Source organism: Epinephelus lanceolatus, chromosome 8 (genome assembly GCF_041903045.1).
Source record: "Epinephelus lanceolatus isolate andai-2023 chromosome 8, ASM4190304v1, whole genome shotgun sequence".
Taxonomy (NCBI): Eukaryota; Metazoa; Chordata; class Actinopteri; order Perciformes; family Serranidae; genus Epinephelus; species Epinephelus lanceolatus.
In genome coordinates this window covers 18,883,324-18,899,550 of record NC_135741.1, presented here as the reverse complement: position 1 = coordinate 18,899,550, position 16,227 = coordinate 18,883,324, and the positions used below count along the sequence as shown (strand labels likewise).

The following is a 16,227-nucleotide window of genomic DNA, read 5'->3' as shown; positions in this document are numbered from 1 at the left end:
TTGATATTTGTGGTTTCAAGTAAAATGTCTTGATTTTTGGATGAATTGGCCAACATTTTCCTCGCACGTTCATTTCCCTCGAGAGGGGATGCCCTTTTCATTTAGCACCATCATCAGGCCAAATTGTAGTTTGTTCACCATGCTAAACAATGATGGTAAACGTTATACCGCTTAACATCAGTATGTTAATATGCAGGTGTTTGTGTTGAGGTCAAAGTGCCACTGTGCCCAAGTACAGCCTCACAGAGCTGCTGGCATGACTGTAGACTCTTTCAGACAAAATACAGGGGGTATGGATGAGATTCGTGACATAGGCATGGCAGAGCAGGGGTTTTACCTGCTACACAGACTCTGTCTTTGTAGTGTGTGGTTGCTGCCAGCTTCACTGTTTGGGTTTGTGTTTTGCCAGGTGATAATGCAGTTGCATTTGGAAACTGAGACTGTGTCATCAACTACTACACATGCACTGATTTGATTGATTTATTTGAATGTGAAATGTAAAAACACCCACAGGGTTGCTCTGCCGCTTCACATTGACTCTGGTACAATGAGGTGTTTATCTGAACCTTTTTTAAACAGATCATACTCCTTTTTTTGTGCAGTTCTAGTATTATGTTGAATGGCTGCAGAGCAGTGCGGTAAAAAAAAATAGACCAGTTGTTTAAAAATAGCGTTGAGCTGTGCAACGCCTGCGTGGGCAAGCACGGCTTTTGTGGTCAGTCTAGCAGCATCAGTTGATCACAATGGACATACTCTGCTGTGGCAGATGTGTCACACCACATCCATGTCTCATGTATTTTGACTGTTAATCTTGTTGCTCATTAAACCACTGAGACAATCAATCTATTATCAAAACTGTTGATACATTTTCTGACAATTAAGTAATGCACATACATAGGATATAGTTGTTAAGACGTTTGCAGTGAGCAAGTGTGATTTTTCTTTTGGTTGTAGAAATGACTCGACAGACATCAGTGTAATTGACTGTAAACCTGATTTATTGTAGTTGTAACTGTGAAAAGTGCAAGCATCTAATCATGAAGCAGATTCAGGTCGAGTAGACTGATGTTTGTGAGTGAGTGTGCATTGTTAAAGGAGGTCATGTGTCTTTCTTGACTGGCACATTCAGTATACACCTGGCCTTCATTAGCCTATGCAAATACAAGTAACCCTCTTTTTCTAGCTCAGCAGCTGGCCTTCTTCTCACGCACACATGCATGAATGTGTGAGCCTTCAACTTTTTTGGCCCTCATTATCTGAGAGAAGAAACTCCAATAATGCTGAAGTATCACAAATACCTCCTTCCGCTTCCTCTGCAACATAGTAAATAGTAAATGAAGACCCACTGGAGGACAACTTTGCTTTTGATGTTTTCCCGCATCTAGCCCTGAACTCTTTGTGACCGGTTTTCTGGCTTTTTGGTTGCCTCTTTTAGTTGTCCAGATCTCTGTCCACTGCTCCAAAACCTGCAGAGGAGACAGAGAGGAGGGCAGCACTTAATGCTCGAGCAACAATAAAACAAGGACGCACAGAGAGGAGGAGAGAAAAGATAACAGCGGAGATTTGCAGACTGCTGAGTGACAGTGATGTCGAGACCTGTGTTTAAAAAGCGACTGACTTAAAGAATAAAGTGCAGAGTGCAAGGAGAAAAAAACCCAAATGATTGGCAGCTAAATGAGTTGGCTTTAGTTTGGCACGTCCTCACAGGCAGACTGACATCGAGCCTCAGAGGACATGCAGGGGTTTTATGAGCTTAATTAATTTGACATCAATCTCTAAAATGATCCCTGAACTCCAGAAGTGACAGTGGTAAGTCAAAGAAGAAAGCTGGGGACTGTGTGTGTGAGGGGTTTATGAGCATGATTATTTAATATGCAAGGATATATAAGTGGAATTGTCACTTGTTATTGAGGACACTGACCTATATTGGCTGAGGACTGCATTGCCTCCAGCAAAAAGCCACCAACTCTGATCTTATTAGCTCCCTGTGCATTGCACTAAATGTACCGCAGCCATAGAAAGGAAAAGAAGAAGACTGAGTGGTTTAAGATCAGCCCATGGTGAGACTGCAGACATGAGCAGATATATTATAGTCCATCTCTATGCAGCAGCGTCCAGACTTTCTTGCTGTCAGCAGTTATCAGTCGTGGAGTGAGAAATGGTGCTGATTTCCCATTACTGAGCAGTGACAGGCTCACTCAAAAGGTTTGCCTTTCACTGATTAAAGGTATTACATTTCATGGAATTTCTGGTGTGTTAGATTTGTCAGTACACAACTGCTATTTATGAGTGTGCAGTGAGGCTAAAAGTGTATGTCACTTGTATTGTGTGGTTTTCATTCTCAGGGCGGTGGCGCGTCTTTAGATTTAAAACTGACTTTATATTATTCCTTTCATCCTCACCTCGGCGTCTTTGTGGTTTTCACGACTACATTTCTTTGATGAAAGCTCACTCTTTCCTCCCCTCCTTTAACTCTGTCATTCATAGATATTGGATTGTATGTACTACACAAACATTCTGTACTTCTCTCAGGCTACATCTACACCAATACATTTTTGTTTTAAGACATGTAACTAGGTCTAGTGGAGCATTATTCCTCAGAAAGTGGAGTGAAGACATGGACGCAGCTTCACCGTGAATGTCTTGACAATAAAAGGACATTAACACGTGGACTTATGATTACTTTACTGGTGTGCCCCCACACAATGTTCTCTATGGTGTTTCCGTTTTGTCTAAACATTTAAAAATACTTAAAATAAAGAGTTATAATAAAACATGTAAGTATTGCTACATTTAACCCCATTAAAACTTGAAAAAAATGCTGCTGACCCCAAGTGAGTTTGAAAATGCCAAGATTGCATTTTAGCCTGGATATACAGAAACAGAGACTTTTGAAAACAATGACTCAGACAGCCACATTCACTTCCTCTTTGGGTCTTATCAGTCTTACCGTACTTGCTTTGCAACAACTCCCAATTTTATGTTCTCTGCTGCCTTGATCATTTTGGGGCCTGGACACATGACATGTCTTTTACAATCAGGAAAACACGAGGTTGGGCTACTCTTTTGCCTACTCTGTGCTAACTTTTGACGGCCTGGAGGCAGGTTGCACCTGACATGGCTAAGTGACCACAACCAGCTCTGTATCCTAGCATGCTTACCAGAGATCTTGAGTTCGGAGCTGATCTTCTTCCAGGCATTATTTTTTAAGTGTTTATTAAAATACTTGTTCTCTGGACAGATTGTAAACCTCTGGGTAGCCCTGTACTAAAATTTCAACCTTATATACATTGATATTTGCAAATTAAGATTCCTGGGAGTGGTACTGGATCACAAATTCAGCTGGAAACCTCAAATAAGTCACATTCAATCACAGCTGGCAAGGAGCATTGCAGTTATGGGAAAATTAAGACACATACTGGACCATTAATCACTATATATCATCTACTGCTCACTCAATTTACTGCATCTTAATTACTGTGTGGAGGTCTGGGGTAACACCTATAAAAGCAATTTATATACATTACACATATTACAATAAAAAAAACATTAGGATTGTACATAATGTTGGATATAGGAGCACACAAACACACTGTTCTTAAAGTCACATACATTGAAAAAAGGGTGCTTGGTTAAATTTAAAACACTCAAAAATGTTTTGTGGCAGGGAGGGGGTTATAATTTAAGAGGACAATTAAATCTAAAAAAAAAAAACATGTTCATACAACTTTGAAAAGTCTGTATTTCAGTGTGTGGTGTGGATTTATGGAATGGGTTAGATGAGGAGTTAAAGGGAAGCACAACTATAGAGCACTTTAAAAAAAAAGATATACAGACCGTATATTTAGGAGCTATGCAGACGAGGAGGGTGATGCTGATGGGTTGGTTTATTTATTTATCTCTGGGCTTGGTTGAGATCGAGTTTGTAATATCTAAATTGTTGTTTTGAATACTGAGAAGTGGGTAGGATTATATAAGTATACACTTCTTCCTTCTCCTTTTTGGATTTTCAGTTGCTGTTTTGTTTTTGTTTTTATTTTTTATTTTGCTCAACCAACCCCGCAACCAACCCCAGAGCAGACAGTCTCATTCCTCTTTACACCAGCATGTGCATGCCGAGTATACTTGAATAGTCATGTAATGTGCGTTTTCAGGTGCAAAAGTATGGACTGGGATTATTTCTGAAACAGTGCTAAAAGGTTTGTTTGTGCGGAGATAGTTTTCACTTTAAACACTGCTTTTAAAATGAAATTGTATAAGTATGAATATAGCCTCAGTCTCAAGCCTCATCTGGTGTGACATATTGGCTTCACTATGTTTGACTCAATCCCAGACCACAACAGCGATCAGAGCCCTTAAACAAACATGCACACATGCACAGATATTAACTCATACGAACACATCCTTGGCACACACTCTTACAGGAAAAACACACACAGACACAATGCAGTTGAAAACAGGGTGTGCCCCCTGCTGTTAACACCATCTTGTGTTTGACACTGGCTTTATACATATGCTAATTCACCTCCATTTCACCGCCACTGTAATGGAGGGGTGAGACCATCAATTAGATACTAGAGAGAAAAAACTGAGTGAGAGAGGAGCAGAGAGAAGCAGAGAGAAGTGTGTCTTATCTAGCCCACACAGAGACAGACCCGTTCCCTTTTCTACGAGACGCCACACCTGCGCTTCATTCATAAATAATACATTTAATCTACATCTGGATGAACTTCAATATGGGCCATATGTACTGTATATGTGAAAAACAGGAATAAAATCCAAATGATAGAGATGAAAGACCTGCAAAGTGCATGTCATCTTTGGTCCTTGTGTAATTATGCAGGGCAAGTTAAGTTATAGGTTGAATGAATGCTATATAAATAGCCACCATCACAGACAGTCGATCCCCCCTCGGGTTTTGTGTTTGTGTACCCAGTGTGCGAGGAGGGCAGCGTGCCCAACGCTGTTTTAATTGGCATGGCAGAGTGCCAAATGATGGATGGACGGCTGGTTGGAGGGAGACTGTCTCTCAGTGTCTGTCTCTCCCTGTGTCTGTTTCTGAGTTGATGACAGCCATCTGCCAGTTCTACAGGCTATTCTAAGCACTGTTTGGCTGCACGTCCATTGGTGTACAGTCACTTTGTGTGCTCGCTGTCTGTTGCGTCTGAGCATATGAGCTACTACTATATGTACACTCTAGACGCCCTGTCAACTTCTGAAGCATTGCAAGCGCTGATATTACAGTAAAGCACTGTAGAGCTATGAACCCAACCCTGACTTATTATCACCTTTAGGAAACCTTTTGGTTAATAGTTGAGTATTCCTTGTGTCTTTGTTTCCAGACACTTGATGTATCTTAGTCCAATATTCACTCTTCTTTTCTCTCCAACCTTTGAGGAAAATATCTGTCTCTGAGGCAACTGAACACTCTACTATGTTCACCAACCTACTAGCCCCCTTTCCACTGTATAAATAACCCAATAACACCCACTAACATCTGGCTTTTTTATGTAATTGGAAAGGTTACAATGGGCATTCACACCTGGGTCAAATGACTCTACAGTAGTCACAGGTATTTATCGGCTTCAGCTCTGATCAGCGTCGATGGAAACGCAACACCCAGGTGACCGTGCTAATTTTAGCTCCTTTACCGGTGACATACAATAACGCACCACCACAAAATACTGTCCGTTTCCACCCAAGCAGCACTCAAACACCAATTCAAATTAGTCTGCGCCGAGTTTGAAAGAGAGACTGAGTACGTAAGAGATGTATAAAAGGAAATAACCACCGTAAAATTTTCACAGGCCTCTATGCTGCTGCTGTGGGCTTGTCACGATACCAGAATTTCAGTCGATAACAATACCAGTGAATTTCCAAGATTCTCGATACTCATTTGATACAACGATAAAAATCAAAAAAACAGAAATTGAGGGCGCCACTGGCTGTGCACATGTGAGGAATCGACGGTGACAACGTGTGTGTCGGCTTCGTCGAGTGTACCAAGTGCAGCGCGATGCTGGTATATGACAGCTAAAAGACGGGGACCTCGACACTTAAGAGGCACATGACGAAGGCTTGTCATGGAAAGAAAGGCAAGAGTCAGCCTTCAATGGCCACATTTGTATCCTTAAAAAGAATATCGGGTTTAAACCAGGCTCTGGCTTATAATTACAGTTAAAGGGACGGAAGTATCGGTTCTCATGACAACCCTATACAGCTGTTCACTGACTTGTTCTCCAGACATCTGCTGCAGAGCCGTGTACACGGCTCTGGTCTACTGGCAATGGGAAAGGAGTCTATTGCCTATTTTTAGCGGGTTTTCCCATGTTTAAAGCGTATTTTTTAAAATGTCCACGACTACTCCCAAAAAGTGGTCCACTAATCAATTAATCATGGGAGGTATATGATATTTTTCCCCCAATATCAATGACCAATTCTTGTCAAAAAGGTCTTAAATACAACTATGACTGCCTTCTTGCAGGGATAGTGGGAGTCTTTCCTTCTCTAAATGCTTGAAATTATGTTTATTTAACATGGTGTAACACAGAAAACTATAGTACAAACAAATCTGTGTTCCGCAACACCTTAAGTTATATTGTTAGAAGGCCGTCTCAACTCACAACTATGACATGTTGACAGCCACTACTCACAGCACCCCTATCTGCTGTAGATGCATAGCTACTGCTCCATTACTGCGCTGTGCTAAAACCACAGATGACAAGTGATAAGTCTACAACAATGCACGCTGTCAACAGCTGTCCCCTATTCTGTGAAACCCCTACAGAATACAAAGTGATGTCTTCATGTTGCTTGTTTCTATAACCTTAAGATATTCACTTTACAATCTTATAAAACAGAGAAAAGCAGAAAATCTACACATTTAAGAAGCTGGAATCTGTAAAGCTGTAAATTGTCTCACATTTCTTGCTTGATATTTACCCTTGAGTTACCCTTGATAAACGACTGAAACAATCTCTTGATTATTTAAATGAATTGCAGTTAATTTCCTGTCAAATAATCAACAAATCATTTCAGCTCAAGTGTTGTTCTTTGCAGTATATTGCATCATCTGCCCTCAGAGCACGCAGACACCATCTCTCAAATTTGTTGCCGCATCCCCTCAAAACTCACTCTTTTCCAGATGTTCAGTATTACCTTCTTCTTCTTTTTTTTTCTTTTTTTTTTTGGTTCATCAAAGCAAACACACAACTGTTTATCAGCCGCTCACTGCCAGCCCTGTGGAGTCTAACCTCTCTTGTGTGCTTGTGTGTTCACAGCTCCTCGGCTTCGTGTACGCCTGCTATGTTGTCAGCGCCATCACTGAGGAGGAGGACAGCTGTGAGTCGCTTAACCTCACCCTTAAACACACACACACACACACACACACACACAATCATTCTCAGAACAGATCATTGCAACAATTAATGATTCACACTCGGACCCACTCACATAACTGAGATGGAAAACACCCGAGTTGAAGAGAACAGGGCTACATCTTTCTTCATCTCCCTCTCTTCCTATCCCTCCCTACACTATCACCGCTCCAGCTCTCCCCTGTCTCCCTCCTCTCTCCTCCCCCACGCCAGCTGGACCCTCTCTCTCTCCCCTTCTCCCATCCCAGAACTAAAGGAGCCATGTGTTCCCTCTCCACACCTCCTTCAGCCCATTCATTCCTTTCTCTTTCACGTGTCCACTCGTCGCCTCATCTCTCCTCCTCGCCGCCCTGTGTGGTCCTCACTGTTGTTGTAAACCTCCTTTAATGTACTCTGGCTTTCACTTTCCTCACTTTCTTCTCTCCATGTGCCCCTCATGTTTGTCACTCCAGCTGTCTGTTGCCTGGCGAGGGTGGGTGTTTTTATACCGCAGGATTGCACCTCCCCCACCCTCTTTTTCACACACACACACACACCTTCCCTGCTCATGCTTGTCTCTAACACCGCTAGTCAAACATGTGCATCCTTCCTCTGAAGTGGCTCTGTGTCTCAGTACTCTCCTGTCTGTGTCGCCGTGCATTAGTCTGTGTTAAACCTTTAACATGGAGTCAGATGAGGGCAAGAGTTGAGTCTCATTGTTTTCCTGTCATGCATGAAGCAAGCAGGGAGTGAGAAAAGGGTGAGGAACAAGACGACGGGGGATCGTGAAATGAGTCATAAGAGAAGAAGGAGAAACCAGAGACAGACACTTGTGATAAATGACCCAGCTGCTGTGACCTCATAGGCAGCAGGTCAGGGGTCGTGCTGGAGGTTAGCCAATCAGAGGGCAGGAAGCACTTGATCTAAGGGTTAGTGGCAGTCATAAATATCTGATTAGCACCGCAGTAACTCTCGTAGCGATGTCCACATGCATGAGAGTCTGCCTTTACATATTTTCCCTTGTAAATTTTAACTGAATGTGTAAACTCTCGGTGAGGATTAGCTGAGATTAAATGGAGTTTCTCAGGCACATATTCATACATACTGTACGTGCTTGTTAGAATACTAATTATGAAGTATCTGGAGCTTGGCTGTAATCATGTCAGTCCCTTTTGTGAGACACCCAAACTCTAATTTGATTTGAACACGGCGTAATGAACAAAGCAGTACATGCACTAATTGCATCTTAAACAGCAGACTCGTGTAATTTGAGGGACTTTTGATGTGGTTTCCGTGTGTGTTCCTGTAGACAAGCGGTATAGAAGTCCAACCAGTCCTTTGGTGGTCACATACCAGAGATTCACTGGCTGTGAGTGGTTAGCATCACCACCCAGCCACCACCATCACCACCATTACCCCCCCCCCCCCCCCCCAGCTCTGGGCAGTACCACTTAATCACCAGTCACCCTTAAGTAATCCCTGGAGGGCAATACCATTTCAGCAGGAGAGTCTATTAAAATAAAAAAGGACTTTCCCTGTCATTGACTTTTCCTTTTGTTTTTGTGACATTTGACCTCTGTTCATCCCCTGTTTGGACTGTTGGCACAGATTGTGTTTGTTTAAAGGTCCAGTGTGAAGGATTTAGGGGAGTATATTGGCACAAATTAAATATAATAAATGTGCTTTCTTTTGTGTGTAATCACTAGAAAATAAGTGGTTGTGTTTTACCTTAGACTGAGCCGTGTATACCCACATAGGTGGCAGATCCAAGTTTACAGAGTCCGGCATGTTGCACTGTTCCTACAGTAGCCCAGATCGAACAAACCAAACACTACTCACATTTTCATGTCAACTACCGTAGTTAACAGGCAACCTGTGACAAGCCAAACAGCGCCAGAAAAACACAGATTTGTAACGTGAAGCTGCTTTATTCAGTTTAATTCTGCAGGTTTGTTTGTTTGTTTTGGAGAGTAAAAGTCCTCTGTGGATAATTCAGCTTCCGGTAAAAACCTCCAGAACAATGAACCCTGAAGGATTCCTAACTGGGAGTTCACACTTGGCACACAGGAGGAGTATTATCTGGTTGCAATCTGCAATCCTCACTGCTAGATGCCACTAAATCCAGCACACGGCTCCTTTAAACTCATAGCAGACAGTTATCCATACAAAGACAGAAAGAGATAAAAATAACAAAGGAGCAATGAGGAAAGGTTGGTTAAAAAAAGCTTTGGGTGAAAACAGAACATGGTGTGATTTTTATTGGTTTTAATTATCTGGCGGTTCTTCTCTGATCCAGGCTGTGCCGGAGTAAAACGCTGCTACATCGCTTCCAGCCGCTAGCTCTTTGTTATTGTAATCAGCCTTTTGCCTGCATGCACACACACACACACACAAATGTGTTCATGCAGACACAGGTGCGCAGACACACACACACACACACACACACACACACACTCGCAGCAGCACAGAAACCAGCTAAGGCACTCTGCCACACTCATTTCCCCCCTCTCATTTGATGTGTAGATTAAAGCAAGTTTCTGCATTGAGCTCCCTGGCTGCCTCAGCACCTCTCCTCCTACTCAGAACTTTTCCGTCTCTTTACTTCTCTCTCGTATGCTTTATTCCCGTTCTCAATTTCTTCACAGCTAGCTGGAATAACCATGTATGAGAATCCAATTTTAGTGTGCTTAAGAAAGCTTCGCTCTCTCTCTCCCTCTTCTCTCTGTCTTCTTTCCCATCTCTGGCTTTCGAAGCTTTAATGAGGTGTGCTTGTAAAAAGTTAGAGGTCTCTGGTCCCTCATTTTATCAGCCTCATTAAGCGCCTTGCTGGTCAATAACTTCCACAGTTGACTGCGCTTCACCAAGTGAAGAAAGGTGGGGAGAATCCTCAGGAGGGTCAGAAAGCGGGGAAGAGGAGAATGGAGGGGAACAGAGGGAGGTGTTTGTCAGGAGCAAGCCTAGGAGGGGGGGTGGATGGGGCAATATGCAGGAACAAACAACACAAGACAAGACGAGCTTTTCACCAATAAGGAGATAAGACAGGAATTCCTCTCACGCCGAGCACTCTCTCACTCTCCAGGGAGACGAGTGAGTTAGATTTGAGTGCTCAGGCTTGCGTAAAGAATAGCGGAATGAAACACACACCCGTGCACACACACAATCTCACACACACTCGTAAGAAGCCAAGAAGACACAATGGGCAGAATAACAAGCATCATATACCATCAGCTCAGGGTTTGACATGGCTTTCAGGCTTTATTACTCATACTGCGTGCGTGAGTGTGATCTCCCATTTGATGCACCTCCCTCTGTCACTCTATAAGCGCAGGTGTGTATTTACACTCACACATACCTATATACCGTTTGTATTTATGGGTGTGTGTTTGGCCGACTGTGCGTGACTAAGTGTTGGCGTGCAGGCATTTGTGTGTATTTGTGCGTGTGAATTTGTTACACAGAGTTATCGGTGGTGAGCAGACACACCGACAGAGTGAGTGGTGGGGAAAATCCTCTTTGTAAAGTAGGTCATGGAGTTAGAAGCCTAGCGCTGGGATAAGCTCGCTTTAGCATGTCTGCTAATTATGCTGCCGCCCTCTGTGCTGAGTCACATCCCCAGAAAATCCTCCACAGCAGACAGAGACACTGGAGGGATGCACAGATGTGTAGGTGGCAGCGTGTCCTCAGGTTGTAAAGAGAGTGAAAAGGTCAAAACATCAAATTAAAGTCTCGCCCTCGTTTTCACGTTATCACCTCAAAATAGTGCTTCGAATGACGTCAAACACAGAGAAAATTTTGAAATATGAAGCTCTTTTTTAAACACATTTTGACAAGCCACAGCAAGAAACACACGGGTGTAAATAGCAGAATGGATGATAGCTGAGTTCCATTTAGCTGCTTTAGTTTCAGGCTCCTTGGTGTTGTGCATGTTAATTCACTGTTGCACTGTCATGACACAGCGGGACACTTGAATACTACTTCAAAAAATATCTGTATTAAAGTTGTTAGTGCTTATAAATTATGTCATACATCATGTTTTGTGTGAAATAACATGCTAATTAAGGAAGATGCATGTTTCTAATCTAAATCAATATGCTTTCAGAAACAAGAGTGTGTCAAGTCCTCGATAGGGCCTCAACAAAGAACCCTCATTACACTGGCTTTGCTTTTTTATACAGAACCAAACAATGCAGGCATCATGACGCCCCAGTGTGTGATTTCTTTTTGGGCATTTTGCCTTTATTGGACAGGACAGCTTTAGAGTGAAATGAGGAGAGAGAAGGGATGACGTGCAGCAAAGGGCCACGGGGCTGGATTTTAACCTGCGGCAAGGACACAGCCTTAGTACATGGGGCGCCTGCTCTGCCAGGTGAGCCCTGTGTGTGATTTTACATAGCATGCAGGCATCCCACAAGCAAAAGAGGCATGACGGGTGTGACAGGAACATCACCAGCCTCTGGGGTGACATACAACATATGTGTTGGGCAGCACTTTCTAAACAATTAATCATCCTGCCTGCTGTCCCTTTTACACAAAGATGTTGATTCTGGGCTGATACTACCTCTGCTGCTGCCAGCTTAAAGGCCAGACATCACTGTCGATTGTACCTTTTTATACAGAATGACGAGGTGGAATAATGGCATGACATCCTGCCTCAAACAGGAAGTGTAAAAGGGGGTAGGACAGATTGCATTACAGTTATCCATCCATTTTCATAACCGCTTATCCTGCTGGGGGTCGCGGGGGGGCTGGAGCCTATCCCAGCTGACATTGGGTGAGAGGCAGGGTACACCCTGGACAGGTCACCAGACTATCACAGGGCTGACACATAGAGACAGACAACCATTCACATTCACACCTATGGCCAATTTAGAGTCACCAATTAACCTGCATGTCTTTGGACTGTGGGAGGAAGCCGGAGTACCTGGAGAAAACCCACGGAGGGGCTCCCTCCTGGGATTGAACCAGGCACCCTCTTGCTTACCCTACACCACTGTGCTGCCTGACTGTATTACAATCAAGAAAAAATATCTTTTCTTGAAATGAGAGACAAATACAAAATATAGATTTAGGATATAAGATTTTTGCTCTTAAGCCCAGCTCAGACCAAGGATTTGTGACGAGACGAGTTGAAACGGGTAACTACTTACAATGCGCCATTCTGCAGTGTTCTAAAAACCTGCTGGTCCACACAGATGCAACTAGATGAGATGGTGTATCATCTCTTTGTGACAACTCTCTGTATTTCCGTTCTGTTTTCCAGCTTGTCAGGCTGATTTTGTGGCTGAATATAATTAGTTTCTTAAAATATAGATGAGGATAATGTTAGATACTGAGATACTGGCTACAGTTGCCTTTGTAGTGGTGATGAAATGGTGAAAAACAAACAAAACGAGCACCAGATGGCCTGTATTCATATTAGATACAACACTGTAATATCTAAGCAGTGACAATTAGTTAGTCAGTGAGAAAGTGTGTGTGGAGGGGGCATAAGTACACAGAGTGAGCAGCAGCAGCAACCACTGTCTGACACCGGCACACCATGAGGACTGAAATGTCTACGGTCAGTTTGAGTTGACCAGCGGACTTCACTACAAGCCGATCAGCTGTTGAAACAGGTGACGTGCTTTACATTCTAAAACCAATTGCCAGCGATTTGACCAGCTGAGTTGCAGGTGACACCATCAGCTGGCTGGAGTCAGACTCAGACTGGCCAGTTCACACCGCTGCAACTTTTCTCTGCAATGTTCTAGGACGGTTTTGAATCATTGGTCTGAACTGGGCTTTTAAAAAAAAAGGAAGGTAAAATTTTATGACTCCCAGCTTGCAAAATAGTAAACTGTCACAATCATTTTACTTTTACACCACGTTATTTGTTTGTATTTATTCAGTTAAAGCCTCCTCACACAAGTAATCCACCCACACAGGTGTTTTCACTTATGTTGCCTGACTGGGGCGTGCACACGCTGGGCTTGATTGACACTCCTAGTTTTCTTACACTCATTAGGGCCTGACAGTTTCCATCTTTATCACTCGTATTAACACATAGAGCTTGGTGACATGTTAAAAAACACCTGTGTGGTGTCGCAGAGCCTTTGAGCTGCATTTTGACCTGGTCATTTTCATTTTAACATAATGAGACCAGACAAACTTTCTAGAGGATCTTTGCCTGGAAACTTTCTCCTCTTTGCATGGATGATTAACTTTAAATACACTCTCAATCAAACATACCTGAAGTTTTCATATGCAAAATAACAAAGCATAAAACAGCTAAACTGGTCTTAAAAGTAAATGAGGAGCCTGTATCGCAGTGATGCCTGTGTAATGGTGTGTGAGGACGGAGATACAGCACTGCAGATCAGAGCCAACTATGAGGCGCTCCCTTAAATTCAGAGTGTGTGCGTGAGAGAGAGAGAGAGAGAGAGAGAGAGAGAGAGAGAGAGAGAGAGAGAGAGAGAGAGGGAGAAACCACAACTGTGTCTTGTAACTCACCTTTTCCAGCGTTACAGACAAGCTCAGAAGTCTTGAACTATCTGTCTGCACTTTATCTCTCTGTCTTTGTCTCACCTTGTTTTTCTCTCTTCTTCTTCCTCACTGTCCGCTCTTCTGTTCTCACCAACCCTGTTTTTCCCTCCCAGTCTTATTCCCTTTATCTCTGTGCCTGTGTTTCAGTTAACTGTCAGCTCGCCTGCCCTTCACACACACACACACACACACACACAGCAGTAGATGCAGTAGTAAACTGTACACTGACTCAGTTTCTCACCTGGTTCAACACAGATCCTCTGATTTTTCAACCAGTTTGCACTTGAACTGAGATGTAATCGTCTTACATTATTCCCTGCTTGTGTAGGGGCACCACATAGATGCCTGAGCTGTTGACCTACATACCTTTCATTTCTCTTGTGTGTCCACACAAGTGAAAACCAGCTTGCTCCCTCTGCCTGGGAGAAACTGAGCTTGTTTCTGTCAGTATTACAGGATCACATGAACTGAGCAGCTGCCAATATCTGTTTCCAAGGCCACTATCCGCACTGGAGACAATCAGTATCAAATCAGAAATACTTTATTGATTCGCAAGGGACACGTTAAAGTTATTCTTTCACTGTATATCAGCATAGGCAACACATTCTCACTTCCAGCTTAAATAGTGAAATACCAACACTTGGTCAGTGGCCCTACACGTCAAACTGTGACGCTCTAGATACCCTCCAGCATCAGTTTTGGATGTTCATGGATGGTGCATCAATTTACAGTCATTGCGTCATTTAAATAAACTCCAGTTTTCACATGAAATCTACAGTTTCCACTCGATAAATGAATACAGTCTATTAAAAATGAACTTTGAACACAGTTAAAGAAAAACTTAATCTTTAAGTTTACTTCCTTAGGCAACGAAACCACATGGTTAGGTTTAGAAAAAAACAACATGGTTTGGCTTAAAATAAGTGTGTTTGTAGCTAACATAATGTAACGTCACATGACATACGTCTCATACATCACCTGAGATAGATAGATAGATAGATAGATAGATAGATAGATAGATAGATAGATAAATAGGAAAACATGAACTATCACACTGAAAGCATTTTAGTAGCTGGAGGTGGGTTTTTCCCAATTGTTTTTGATGAAAATAAAGCTTTCTGCTCTGACTTTTGCGTTGCGACGCCCCTCGCATTTTTGCGTTTTAGGCGCCTGGTGTTTTTGCTGGAGCACTCTGAACTCCTCAAGTTGAAAAAACTTCAACTCAGAGTGGAAAAATGCCCCATGTCATCTCTTTTTTTTCCTTCATCTTTTTTTCCCCATTGTCCAATCGGATGACTTGAGAGGCAGCATGTCTTCTGTGGTAGTCACGACAACCAGTTTACAGTTGGTAAACAATGGAGGAGAAACAGGTGGTAGCTGTTGCTGGATACTCAGAGCTGTACACACCAATGATGGACAGCAGGTTGTCGAACTGCCCCCGAGTCATCCTAAAATATGCCTGGAAACGACAATCATGGAGGTGTACACCTGACCCTTTTTTTAGGGTCTCATATACCCACACAGATCTCTATTTCCTTGTGCCCAACAAACTATTTGCTGACAGACTCTCACCCTCAACCAGAGCTACAGCAAATCTTTTAGGAATTTTAGGAACTAGATACTTACTACTGTCAAAAAACTAAAATAAATAAATAAACAGTAGTTTGATTACATGGAAAGGTTAGAATAAGGAGGTGAGTCTGTGGTTGCCTGGTAACAATAAAAGGTGCAGCAAGTGGGATTTTTTTTTTCACTAGTGGCATTCAATTTTTTATTTTTATTTTTGAAAAAGGCAGTGTTGCGCACCTCACGTTTTTCAACCTGCAATACGCTTCCTGTGCAATCGAGGCCTTCGAATTACATACTAATGTGTGCATCATACTAAAATGTGTGTTAAATATAAATGCAACAATAGTGAAGTGTTGCACAGCTGAGTGATTGCACAGCATTATTTCCAGCTGTCAGTATTGTACAGTTGAAAATGTAAATAATAAATAAATAGTGGGGATATAGTTGCTGATGGGTGAAATAAGGGGGCCAGTCTATTGAATTGAATACACTGTTTCATGCTGAGTTTTCCGTCCTCACTGGCGTTCCCTGATCATTTTGTAAAAGTTTGCCATCCGCACTGAAATGCCAAAACATTTGAAAAGTGCTTGAAGCACCTACTGAGAGCGAACAGCCCATTTGAACTCGCAGCTCTCCGCCATTTCATCGCAGCAGCTTTTTTACATTCATTTTCAAAATGTTTGCTGTTTACAGAGCAAGCATAAAGAACAGATTGCTCAGGCAAGTCTCAAACATTCCCAAATGGTGAGGCACATTAGAGTGAGATATCACCTAACATATG

The 16,227-nt window shown here is 42.6% G+C and overlaps 1 protein-coding gene across 3 annotated transcripts in view; it reads left to right on the top strand.

The window, feature by feature from the left end:
* The window catches only part of nkain4 (sodium/potassium transporting ATPase interacting 4), a 63,196-nt gene that overhangs the window by 40,329 nt on the left and 6,640 nt on the right, over nt 1–16,227 (top strand). For all 3 annotated transcript variants that reach the window (XM_033630182.2, XM_033630180.2, XM_033630181.2), the window contains exon 5: nt 7,281–7,341. In XM_033630182.2, coding sequence (XP_033486073.1) covers nt 7,281–7,341 — 61 coding nt within the window. The remainder of the gene's footprint in view (nt 1–7,280; nt 7,342–16,227) is intronic.